Source organism: Suncus etruscus, chromosome 10, assembly GCF_024139225.1.
Source record: "Suncus etruscus isolate mSunEtr1 chromosome 10, mSunEtr1.pri.cur, whole genome shotgun sequence".
In the NCBI taxonomy this organism is placed as follows: Eukaryota; Metazoa; Chordata; class Mammalia; order Eulipotyphla; family Soricidae; genus Suncus; species Suncus etruscus.
In genome coordinates, this window is record NC_064857.1 from 47,254,406 (window position 1) to 47,268,149 (window position 13,744).

General features: G+C 37.1%; 1 protein-coding gene across 1 annotated transcript in view; it reads right to left on the reverse strand.

Annotated features, from left to right (window-relative positions):
• Positions 1–13,744, reverse strand: part of LOC126020157 (uracil-DNA glycosylase-like) — a 36,461-nt gene continuing 22,717 nt past the window's right edge. The window contains exon 5 of the mRNA XM_049781622.1: positions 1–243. Within this exon, the coding sequence (XP_049637579.1) occupies positions 1–243 (243 nt within the window). The remainder of the gene's footprint in view (positions 244–13,744) is intronic.

Sequence of the window (13,744 nt, forward strand, 5' to 3'; positions counted from 1 at the left end):
TCACAGTGCCTTCCAGTCGACAGGCTCCTTGCCAGACTTCTGCAGCAGCTCATTGGCTTTAGATAAATGTCTACACCCAAAGAAGCCCCGGTACACGGACAGCGGGGAGGGGTGGGCCGTCTGTAGCACATGGTGCTGCTTCCTGTCGATGGCACTGCCCTTCTTCTGGGTGTAGGAGCCCCAGAGCAAGAAGACGAGACCTCGGGAGTTGTTGTTCAGCCAGGACACCACCGCGTCGGTGAACTGCTCCCACCCTCACTCCTTATGGGAGTTGGCTTGATGCTCCTACCTGGAAAATATGTCATGTGGAATCAACTTAGACCTCAGGTGATTAGATACCATTCATACAGCCTTGAACCCTGGATCTCAAACATAGAAACGGCACAGCTCTTCACAACAGCTGCAGGAAACAAATCCCATCCAGTGCAGCCTTAATACTGCGGGGTCAACAACAAGGGCCAGCTCTAATATGATGTCCTGACAATGAGGAAAATATGAACAACTTGACCTTAGAGCAGATTAACCTACCCTACCAGCTAACGACAAGACAAAACCAGAAGACTTGGCACCCTTTGGTAGGTCCAAAAGCCAAGATCGCGCTTTACAGATGACTGGCTGATAGAACCACGACCAGACTGTATACATCTTGGGACCAATAAAAAGCCCTAGTTTAGGGTTTGAACTATGACCTGCACAATAATCATGATCCCCAGTCCCAAAGGTCCTGCAGAGACAATTGTAACGGAATGGGGCTTATGGAAGCACAAAGAAAGACGCTATCCTAGGTGCCATCCTAGGCTCAGTGCAAAGACCAAGATCACCAACCACAGAAGATGGATTAAAATGACACTGAGGGAACAGAACCTCTAGATCCACAAAGACTGACTTCATCATAAGTCCCACCTCAGGATCTGTGCAGATACTGAGACCTCTAAACACAGAGCTCTGATTGTATCACCCTGGACAGAGCAGAAGTCTTCCAAACACCACAAAAACACCACCGGGAGAGTAAATGATCCTGAGCAAAGCCGAGAGTTGATCCCATGACAGTATACTCCAAGGAGGGAGAAACCCCATATTTCTTAGGCCAAGTGAATTCCTTTTTGAATGACCCCAATATTTACTGTGCCAGGGTAGGAGGGAAAAAAACAAAAATACAAAAAGCACAAAACCTTGGTTATTTTTATATATATATATATTTTTACCTTCATTTATTATTATTATTATTTTTATTTACCTATCTATTTTGGTCGATTTCTCTGTTTAGGTGTGATTATTGAAATTGTTGTCCCCAGTTATACTTATTTTTTCTCTCCCTTTCTTTTCTTTCGTTATGTGCTATGCCATGTTTCTTATTTCAAGACCATGGCGTGTGTTTGTTTGTTTGTTTGTTTGTTTGTTTGTTTTTTGTGGTGCTTATCAATATAGCTGGAGTCCTCACTAGATATTTGACACTTCTTTTGGTACTGGTGGAGTGTTTCACCTTCTCTTTCTCCTTCATCTCCCAAATCGATGATGAGAGCCTCTAGAAGGATTCCACCCATTTTCGGACTCTTACCCCAATTTATTACTTTTCTCTTTTTCAGGCATAACCACGCAACTTGAAATAGCAGTACTGCCTCCAGTTAGAGGGGGAAATAAGGGAGACATCAAGACCAAACAGGTCCAAGACTACTAAGTAGTAGGTTAGATACAGAGGGGACCACATACACTAACTGCCCTGGGGGTGAGGGAAGAAGAAATGGGAGGGAAAACAAAAACGGAGGAATAGGGAGGACATTTTGGTGATGGGAATCCCCCCTGATTTTATGTAAATATGTACCTAAAATATCATTGTCAACAATATGTAAGCCACTATGATCAAAATAAAAATTATATTAAAAAAATGACACTGAGGAAACAGAACTTCTAGATCCACAAAGAAAGACATAATCATAAGTTCAACTCCTTGACTCATGCAGATACTGAGACCTCTAGATACAGAGATCTGATGTTATCACCCAGGACAGAGCAGAAGTCTTCCATACACCACAAAAGCACCAAGGGGAGAGTAAATGAACCTGAAAGGAGTCTATAGTTAATCCCATGACAATATACTTCAAGGGTGGAGAAATCCTGTATCTCTTAGGCAGAGGAAATTCCTTTTTGAATGACCCCAATATTTACTGTGCATCTGCAGGAGGGAAAAAAAAAGCAGAAAACAATTTTTTTTTTTTTTGGTTTTTGGGCCACACCCGTTGACACTCAGGGATTACTCCTGGCTATGCGCTCAGAAGTTGCTCCTGGCTTGGGGGACCATATGGGACACCGGGGGATCGAACTGTGGTCCATCCAAGGCTAGCGCAGGCAAGGCAGGCACCTTACCTCTAGCGCCACCGCCCGGCCCCACAAAACAATTTTTTAATTATTATTTACTTATCTATTTTTTTGTTGATTTCATTGTTGTGGTTTGGCTATTGAAGTGGATGTCTCCATTTATATTTATTTATTTATTTATTTTCTTCTTTTCTTATGTGCTCTGCCACATTTTTTTTTTTATCTCAATACCATGGCTTTTATATGGTGCTTACTCTTTGGTTTGGTTTGCTTTTTTTTTTTTGGAATGCTCACTGGATATTTTATTTGTCAGTTCTTTATGTACTGTTGTGGTGTTTCACCTTCTTTTTCCCCGTTGTCCCTCAAACCAAGGATGAAAGCCTCTAGAAGGACTCTGCCCATTTCCAGAGTATCTGATTCTTTTTTTCTTTTTTTTTCTCCAGGTTATTACTTATCTCTTCTTCAAACAAAACCACATAACTTGAACTATCTAGTCCTGCCTCCAAATTGTGGAGGGGGGAATAAGGGAGGTACCAAGACCAAATAGGTGTAAGACTACTAAGTAGTAAGCTAGGCACAGAGGGGACCACTTATTCTAGCAGCCCCTGGGGTAAGGGAAGAGGATAAGGGAAGAAGGATGGGAACGGAGGTGGAGGGAGGACAATTCAGTGATGGGAATTCCCCTGATTTTATGTTAATATGTACCTAAAATATTATTGTCAATGATATGTAAGCCACTATGATTAAAATAAAAAGTATATTTAATAAAAAAATAAAAATTTCTTCCTTACACCTATATTCATTGCAGCACTATTTACCATAGCAAAACTCTGGAAACAGCCAAGATACCCTTCAACAGATGAATGGCTAAAGAAACTGTGGTACATATACACAAAGGAATATTATGCCACTGTCAGGAGAGATGAAGTCATGAAATTTTTCTATACATGGATGTACATGGAATCTATCATGTTGAGTGAAATAAGTCAGAGAGAGAAATGCAGAATGGCCTCACTCATCTATGGGTTTTAAGAAAAATGAAAGACATTCTTGCAATAATAACTTTCAGACACAAAAGAGAAAAGAGCTGGAAGTTACAGCTCATCTCATGAAGCTCACCACAAACAGGAATGAGTTTAGTTAGAGAAATAACTACGTTTTGAACTATCCTAATAATGAGAATGTACGAGGGAAATAGAAAGCCTGTCTAGAGTACAGGCAGGGGTTGGGTGCAGAGGAGGGAGATTTGGGACATTGGTGATGAGAATGTTGCACTGGTGATGGGTGGTGTTCTTTACATGACTGAAACCAAACACAATCATGTATGTAATAAAGTTGTTTAAATAAAAAAAAGTAAAAAATAAAAAATAATTAAAACAAAACAAAAGACTGGGGGGCTGCTCTTTTTATGACTGAAACCCAACTACAAACATGTTTGTAATTATGATGCTTATATAAATAATTATTTAAAAAAAAAAAGACTTCACTTACTTCTTTGAAAAAATAAACAACATCATCAATTAACTGTTATTAAGACTCATAAAGAGATAATCCCAAAAAGCCAAGACATAAATAAAAAGGGGATGTCAAAACAAACACTACAGAAATTCAAAGGATAATAGGAGACTACTTTGAGAATCTTTAATTAATTAATTAATTATTATTAAAATCCTAGAACTTCCCAAGTTTGAACCAAGATGATTTGGAGTACCTTAAGAGATCTATCACTAATAAGAAAACTGAAATCGTAATCAAAAGTCTTCCCCCAAAACAGAAGCACTGACACAGATGGATTCACTGAACTCTTTCAAACCTTTCAAGAGGACCTTCTTCAAATCATTTTCAAGCTCTTTCAGGAAACTGAAGACCAGAAACACTACCAAACACGTTATATAAAACATTTTGGAACCAAAGCAGTAGAGAAATGAGTAGGGTGCTTCCCTTGCATGTGCCAAAACTGAGTTCTGACACTCCTGATCAGAAGGCCATGGATAAACAGGGAGCACCACTGGCTATGGCTCAAAAACAAATAAAAAATAATTAACTTACTAGACAAAAGACAATAAACGTTCTATTTTTTCATTAGAAATTATCGTAAAATTGTCCAGTTGACTGCTTTGCCTATGGCCCTTACCACTTCTCTCTGATTCTCTTTGGAGACACCAATCTGACCAAACTTCAGAAATCCTGGTTTTGGAGTTGATATCACCAGAGTTTTGGGGTTTTTTGTTTTTTGTTTTTTGTGTTTTGTTTTTTGTTTTTTTTTTTTTTTTGGAGTGAGTGTGGTCACCCATGCCCCACCTCTTCCTTTTTCCTGGCAGCTATAACCACGTCCACAAGTACAGTCACCATGTTTGCACTGGACCAGCTCCATAGATGCACTCTTTCTCAAAAGAGATATAAAGCCAAGCCATGAAAAATTATGGTTACATAGGCCATGCAGCAGAGGTAAGGGTAAGCCAAACCTCCTCCCTGCCAAAAGCACACATGCTGCATCTATGACCTATAATCACCACTTTGCTTGTGGCCCTGAGTCGCCACTCATCTAAAATTCTTTTCAGAGACATCAAACTGAACCTAACTTCAGGTAGAACAGTATTTGAGCTGATATCACCAGGGATATTTCTGGAGAGAATGCAGGTACCTTCCCCCTACCCGAACCCTCCCTCACAACCTCCTTCTTCCGGGAGGGCTGGCAGCAGAGAATATGCCTCACGAGAGCCACAGTATCAGTAATACAATTTTGAATTCCTGGACAACTTCATTTGTTTGATACTCTCATCCCTAAAGGAAGAAACATACCAATATGATGGCAATGTGTAGCTGAGGTCATTAAATATTTGGAAAAAATTGAAATACCTGAATGAACAGCTAACAGCAAGAGTTGACTAAACCTTTTTGCATTGTCTTAATGATTTCATTGGAGATACAGTAATTTCCACAAATTTGCTTGCCGCCACCGTACTTCATTTTCTTAAATTTCCTTTCTTCTCTTCCTTTTCCTTTTTTTTTTTTTTTTTTTTTTTTTTTTTGGTTTTTGGGTCACACCCAACAGCGCTCAGAGGTTACTCCTGGATCTACCCTCAGAAATCGCTTCTGACAGGCTCAGGAGACCATATGGGATGCCAGGATTTGAACCACCATCCGTCTGCATGCAAGGCAAACACCTTACCTCCATGCTATCTCTCCAGCCCCCTTCCTTTTCTTTTTTTAAAATTTTTTCTTCCTATTCTTTTTTAAATAACTTGGCTCTCACTTATATGGACACATATACAGACCTTGTTGGAGATAAAATAATTTTCACAAACACAAAAAATTGTCCTGTGGAGGATGTATCCCAAATTCGAGAAAAACATTCATAGAAGCATGTCACAAATTGAGTTAAAATATTTATTTTTTATCTGTTTCATGGCATTATTTGGGTTTTATGGGTTTTATTTGGTTTATAGTTTGAGTTTCTTTTGGGGGGGGCTCATTTCTGATGGTACTCAGGGCCTCTTGCCTAACTGTTTGTAGTGGCTCATGTGTTGTAGGGATCAAGCCTGGGCCTAATGCAAAAAGAGCATACACTCCAGCCATTGAACTATTATAGATTTCCCATTAAATATTTTATTATTTATTTTCTCTTTCTAAATAAAAAGCATATGTACTTTTTCTCTTCACATCCCTATGTTCTTTTTAATAAGCCTCAGGCCTCATAAAACTTTAAGAATGGAAATAATGTCACAGATAAAAATAAGACTCAAGGAAAACATTGGCAGATATATAAATTTGAGGTAAAATTATGCCATTATTTAAATTTTAACACATTACAAAACATCTGTGCTGTTTCTTTCCTATTCAGTATCTCTCTCCTTCCAAAATAATTTGTGGTTGTTAAAAAACCATGTTATAACAAAGGGTAAGTGTGGATCAATGAAAAAAATAGAAAAAAGTGATTAGAATCAGTTAACAAGAAAAATGAATGATAATTTTATGAGTCAAGGTCTCCAAGAATACACATTATTCAAGTGATGTCAAGTTCTTCTTGTTTGTCAGGACCCTAAATGTCTACAATGTCTGACAAGAATAAAAAAAAAATAACCCTCTAGCTAATGAGTCCCAGAATTATAAGCAAATAAATGTTTTATTTTTATATATATGGGGTTACATAGCAATGGCTATTTTGTATGAATACAGAGTTAGTCTATTCAAAAATTGCTAGCTATTATTATCAAAAATTTCTACTTTCTATTAATTTTATAAATAACCCTGTGTCATCTATTTTGAACATACCATACTTAAATAATTTTAAATGTCTTCTTTTTCAAAACACCCTATTTTTTTTAGTTAACTTAAGTATTTAAAAATCTATGCAGATGTGGCCTAAGGACTTAACTCTTTGTGACCTTAGTAGATAATTATTCCCTCTGCTGAGTGTCTATAATGTGATACAACTCAAATATCATAGTTTTAAGGCCAAAGTGATAAAACAGTGGTTAGGGCACTTACTTACACACAGTCTACATGGATTTGATCCCTGACATCCCATATGGCCCCCTGATATCACTAGAAATGATTTTTGAGAGCAGAGTTAGGAGTAACTCCTAAGCACCACCAAGTGTGGCTCAAAGGAAAAAAGGTCTTATTTCAGGGTCCTATTTAGTAGCAATCATACATTTCTTTCGTAGGTAGCAAATTAATAAAATGAACCTTCAACTAAAAAAGTTCTTATTTTAAACCCTTTTCTGTCACTGAGTGACTGTGTAAATGTAGGTAACTGTCCTGTCTTAAGTAGGCCACAGGCCATGCATAAAATAACCTACCTTATTTTTCATACCTTAAAACATACTTCTTCTCCCGCAAAATATGGGGAAAATCTGTGTCTTATGGAGCAAATACCTCCTGGAGCTGAAGCCTGAGTGCAGGGGAGGAGAGCAGATACTAGCCACTTGACATCACAGTGTGACGCCCCTTTATTGTGCAGACATAACCACATAGGACGAGCAATCAAGTTAATGCACTTTCACCGTCACATATAGAGCTTTTGTTTAAGACTATTTGATTGCTGCTGTGACTCTTATTTTTTATATTAATGAAAAAGTATTTTAAAAAGTTTTTTTTTTTTATTTTTGGTTGTAAAAAGAAAAGTTAGGTAAATGTGTTTAACCAGCTGTAGACCGATGTATTGTAAATATATTTTGGTCTCATAGGCTGGTTGTTCCAGCTACCATCTCCTGACATCTCTTGTTTTTCTTGTCTAAAAACTATGTGCTTCTTATAGAGAGAAAAACATGGCAAATATTTTTGCCTGTCATAGGAATATATATAACATAAAACACAAATTCAATATCAAATAAGATAGTAATTTTTTTCTTACTATATGGTAAGTATTGTAGGCAAACCTTGGGCATGCTTGTGGTCCCACGTTGATAAAAACCCAGACTTCTATCGTGCTAGTTTTACAAAATTTTGAATCAGATAAGTTCAACATTCTTAAGTCTGAATTTCCTATATAAATCCGAAATATTCCAAGGTGATTTTTGAGATTTTGTAACTTATGTCAAATAGTAGTCTCTGATAGTAGATGCCCAATATGTAGCAACAACTCTTAATATAATTTTTATGGAACTATTTTATCTCACTAAGAGATATTTTAAATGTCTCCGAATGTTTGAGCCAGTCATAGTTGTTTATCTTTATTTTCCTAATAGCAAGAATAGTGTTTGGTATTTAACAGATAAGCAATAAATAATGTCAAATAAAATTTAGGTATTGCTAATATACAGAAACTAAGAATCAGCTATAAGGTTATCTCCCAAAAAATGCTTATCTAGATAAAACATGTACATTTGACAATAGGTTTTGCTGAAAGCAAGCTTAAATAAAAGATTTCTTTAAGTACAGACAGCCTTCAAATGGTCATTCAGCAATCAATAGGATATCCTGTCACTTTTATTTATTGTCACCTACTACAGAATCCTGAAAAATTCAAGTCAACAAGAAATGTTAATAATTAAGAAGCATGTGGAAATGAACAGGGAGGGGATTATCAACATCCGGTTATACAGAAAAAATTGTTTGCTTTAATTTCCTCTTTCTAAAATCTCATTTCTCCTTTGCTTTGCTTTTTATAAACAAACTTCTTGGCACAAGACACCAAAAGTCACAAAAATCAAATATTTATAACAACCAACAATAGAGGAAGGCGTTTTTAAATCTTTTGAGTAATGAAAAAGTCAAACCAAGTAGCCTCACATCCCAAGGCCTCTCTGACCTGGCTCAGGCAAGTTTTTTTCAATACTAGATACTTTGCATATTTCTTAAGTCATGCATGTGACCCATAAAGAGAGAAATGGGTAATTTTCCTCATTATTTACTAGATAAAAATACTCTGTCTTGGGGCCAGAGCGATAGCAGTAGGGCGGCTGAAGCAGGACAGACCATGGGTAGATCCCGGGCATCCCATATGATCCCCCAAGTCAGGAACAAATTCTGAGTGCATAGCCAGGAGTTACCCCTGAGCGTCACCGGGTGTGGCCCAAAAGCAAACAAACAAACAAAATACTATGTCTTGGAAATTTACATTGCATTTTAAGGACAATTTAGTTCTAAAAAAAGTAAAAGTAACAAAAGTACCTTGAACCAAAAATTAAAAGAAAAAATGATCTCCAGAATCAGGAAGTCGAATGGAGAGTGTGACTTCAGACAAATCTAGAGTTGAGAGTTCAATCACAAATTTTGTCAGTCTTTCAGTTCTACTTGCTTTACATTGATTTTGTCAGATTGCATCTCTATCCACGGTGACATTAGGCCTACCAGTTAATATTTACACAGTCCAAAAAGCACAGAGTATTGTAGGAAATAAAGTCCTCTTTCCTGTTATATCTAGAAAAATCTCAGTCATATGTGTAGTGATGAAATAATGAGAACAAGTAGAATAACACCCTGGATTAACAAGGTCTTGAAGAGATAAAATTCACTCATTCAGGGCTGGAGGCGTGGCAAGAGGTCAGAGCAATAGCGCAAGTGGCAGGGCATTTGCCTTGCTCACGCTGCCCTAGAATGGATTGTGGTTCGATCCTCCTGCATACAATATGGTCTCCCAAGCCAGGAGTTATTTATGAATTCGTAGCCCTGAGCATCACTGGGTGTGGCCCCAAGCCCCCAAAGCAAATTAATTAATTAATTCACTCATTCACTGCTGGTGGAATGCCTTCTAGTCCAGCTTTTCTGGAAAACAATTTGGATCTTCCTCAAAAAGCTGAAAATTGATCTCCCATGTGATCCAATAATACCACTCCTAGGGATATACCCCCAAAACATATAAACAGAATACAAAAATGCCTCTGCATTCCTATGTTCATTGCAGCTCTATTTACAATAGACAGAATTTGGAAACAACCCAGATATCTGACAACAGATGAGTGGCAAAAGAAACTGTAGTACATATACATAATAGAATACTATGCAGCCATCAGGAAAATGAAGTAATGAAATTTTTCTATATATGGATAGACATGGAAACTATTATACTCGGTGAAATGAGTCAGAGGGAAAGAGATAGACATAGAATAGTCTCACTTAACTGTGAATTTCAAGAAAAATAAAAGACATTAATGTAATAATACCCAGAGATGAGGTCTGGAAGGACCAGTCCACAATATGAAGCTTACTACAAGAGTAGTGAATTCAGTTAGAGAAAAAAACTACACTAAAAACTATCGAGGCAATTGTAGTGAGTGAGAAAAATAGAATGCCTGTCTTGAAGCAAGAAGGTGGGGGAGGAAGGAGATAGATGCATTAGTGGTGGAAAGGTTGCACTGGTGAAGGGGGGTGTACTTTATATGACTGAAACCCAACTAGAAGCATGTCTTTAATCATGATGTTTAAATAAAAATATTTTTAAAAATAATAATTTTACACAAAGTAGCAGTATTTAGATAGATCAATTATTCCTGGAGACTGAATATAAATGAAGAGCTTTTTTGTACAAACTACAGTCAAGTAATAAAGTGAATCTCTAATGCTTATTTATTTCTCTCCAAAGACCAGTTATCACTTTGCAGTACATTTTGGTATTATGTTAATGATAGAAGAATTGGGGTTGGAAATAGTACAAGTAGGGTGGTTCTTGCATGTGGCTGACCTGGGTTTCATTCTCAGTAATTTATATGGTTCTCTGAGGACCCCCTTGAGTATTTCCTAAGTGCAGAGCCAGGGGTAACCCCTAAGTATCACTAGGTGTGTAATTCAAACCCCATCCCAAGAAAATAAATTTAGAAAATTACATCATTGGGGGATTTGAATTACACCCAGAAATATACAGATATATACACTCAATTCGATATCACTTTGATACTTTAAAAAGATGAAATTATGCTTTTGAGATGAAATTAGTATCATGTATCCATGACCTCAATTTTCTAGTTATGAATTGAGCTTTTAAGTCAGAGAAGGCCCATGAGAATTATCTGTGATCTTTGATTACTCTCTCACACAAGAAATAATAGAGCATCATATGACCAAAAACAAACAAACAAAAAACAACCATCTCTCAACTCAAGGGCAGTAGTTAAGCCCTGTTTTTATAGTATACTGCTCCAAGTCAAGAGCAGAAGCATCTTTCTCAAGGTTATAAGGATAAAACTATCAGCCACACCCACTGGGTCTTTCTATAAGAGAGATATCGTCATACCTGGTAAGAGACATGGGATATTTGGGGCCCATACGATTGTGTTCAAAATGTGTGAAGAATCCTGAGATGAGAAATATAAACTCGGTCACCTGCTAAGCCCAAACTCAAGCCTCTATATGTTTTCTGTATTGAATCTCATGTTAGTTTTCATCTTTTCCTCTCTGTCTCTCATTTACTATTTTCACAGTTCACAGTGTTTTCCCATTACCTTGTTCCACAGGGTTGCCCCAGGAATCCTAACCTATGACCCTGAGCGACTTTGAATGAATGTATGCAAACCTCAGACTCAAGCTGAAAGTACAAGCATGTGTGCCTCACTGAGATTTGCTCAGGTGCAGAGCTACAACTCTGAGATTTTTCCATCAACATTAAAATCAGGTGTAGCTGTGTTTGTGAACGTGGAAAATTTAAACCCCTGGTTCAGTTTCCTCATTTAAAAACCTAAAAACTGAGTATCAAAAGTTGACTGTTTTTATGAACACTCCAATTAATCCTTCATTTTTGTAAAAATTTAAAGTGATTTAAGTGTTTAATTCTTGGAACAGCAACTATTAACACTCAGCTTCCTGGGTAAGGAAATTTAGAATGAGGCTAGATGCTTTACCATGGAGGACAAAAATGATGAGACAAGATTTAAACTCACATAGGTTATGCCCTGGTCCACATTTTTAAGACTTCTTCATATTCAACTGACTTCTATCAGCATTCAGCACCTCAAGTGAACCTAGAGGCCTAAAAATATGTTTTTTAATCATAGTGTATATTATAGAACTATATCCAATCTAGGTGAATTACTATGCATGAGTTACAGGAGAAATCAGGAAAAGATCCAGACAGATTTACTAGTGAATTCTTTCAAACCTTTAAAGAGGGCCTATTCTTTATCAGGATCTTCCAGAATAAAAGAGAAACAGAAACACTCCCAAACAATTTCTATGCCAAAAGCAAACAGACACTAAAGAAAAAAGAAAACAAGATTATAATGTCCCAGAGAGCTAACTAACTTATAAAACGTTTGTTCAGAACTAAGAATAATTTTGTAACCCAAGCAATATTTTGGTTATCAAAGCTGTAGTGGGGATACTCTTAGCATCTAATTATTATCATGAGGACAGGGGGTGGGGGAGGATAAAGATGGAGGACATTGGTGGTGGGAAGGTGAAGGGGGGTTTACTTTTGTTTATGACTGAAACCCAACTACAAAAATGTTTGTAACCAGGGTGCTTAAATAAGATATTATAAAAATAATGTTTTTAGACCAGGTATTCTGTTGAAATACTTAAAATACACAGTTTAGGAACCTACAATCCCCAACAATAAAAAAAGAATTATTCAGTTCCAAATTTCAATCAGACCAAGATTAAGAAACTGACTTTCATCATTGAGTCAAGGCCATATTCAATAGTAACTATTGTCAGACATATAGCCATATGTAAAAATGAATCATACAAATACTTACATAAATGGTTTTATTTCCTCAGTTTTAAGATGCTAACTTAACAATATACTATTCATGTAAAAGTGATTGTTCAGTGGGTTAAAAAAAAGAAAGCATTTACCTTCAGCTATATCCCAAGTTTCTAATAAGACTTCTCAAAGGGATGAAGAATATATTTTCATGTATGTGTCTCTGAACTTGATCCTTAACATAAAGAAAATAGATTCATTTTAGACAAGAGCCTAATTAAAAGTATTCCATAGCATTAACATTCCCCCATAACTTTTGCCCCAAATCTGGACAAGTCCTGTTACTTAAATCAATATAATATGAAGACATTTATATGTCATGGCTTCTGCTATTTGACCCAAAAAAAAAAAAACGTTGCAATTTCCTCCTTGTTCTCGGAAAATTCTTTTTTGAAAACTAGATTCTATGTTATCAGGTTGATGACTTAATATTGCCATTATGTGAGGAAGTCCAAGTTAGCCAAAAGAAATTTTATGAAAGGAGAGGCCAAGCCAGCATCCAGATATTCTATTCATCTTAACTAAGTACCACACAAGGCAGATGACAATACCATCTTATATGCCCAGCCCCACTGAGTCTTCAAATGACTTTGCTACAAGCTGTTATCTGACTTCAACCATATGAATGACGTACAATAAGCCATCCATTTAAGTCCTGTCAACCCGTAGAACTATTAGAGATAATAATAAATTATCTATTTAAATCACTATCTTTGGAGTAATTTGTTAGCAATATTAGCTATCTAAAGTAAAAACCAATTGAATATTACAGATAAAATATAGTTTGTCATAATAATCTGTTAATTTTTTTCTGTAATATATCACATTCTGAAGTTTAATACTTCTTTTTTTTTTGGGGGGGGTCACATCTGGCAGCGCTCAGGGGTTACTCCTGGCTCTACGCTTAGAAATCGCCCCTGGGGGCCGGGCGGTGGCGCTGGAGGTAAGGTGCCTGCCTTGCCTGCGCTAGCCTAGGACGGACCGCGGTTAGATCCCCCGGCGTCCCATATGGTCCCCCAAGAAGCCAGGAGCAACTTCTGAGCGCATAGCCAGGAGTAACCCCTGAGCGTCACAGGGTGTGGCCCAAAAACCAAAAAAAAAAAAAAAAAAAAAAAAAAGAAATCGCCCCTGGCAGGCTAGGGGGACCATATGGGATTCCAGGATTCAAACTAACATCCTGCTGCATGCAAGGCAAATGCATTACCGCTGGGCTATTTCTTCGGCCCCAAGTTTAATACATATATACATACGTATTCAATCAAACAGTGGGTAGATAGAGTTTGG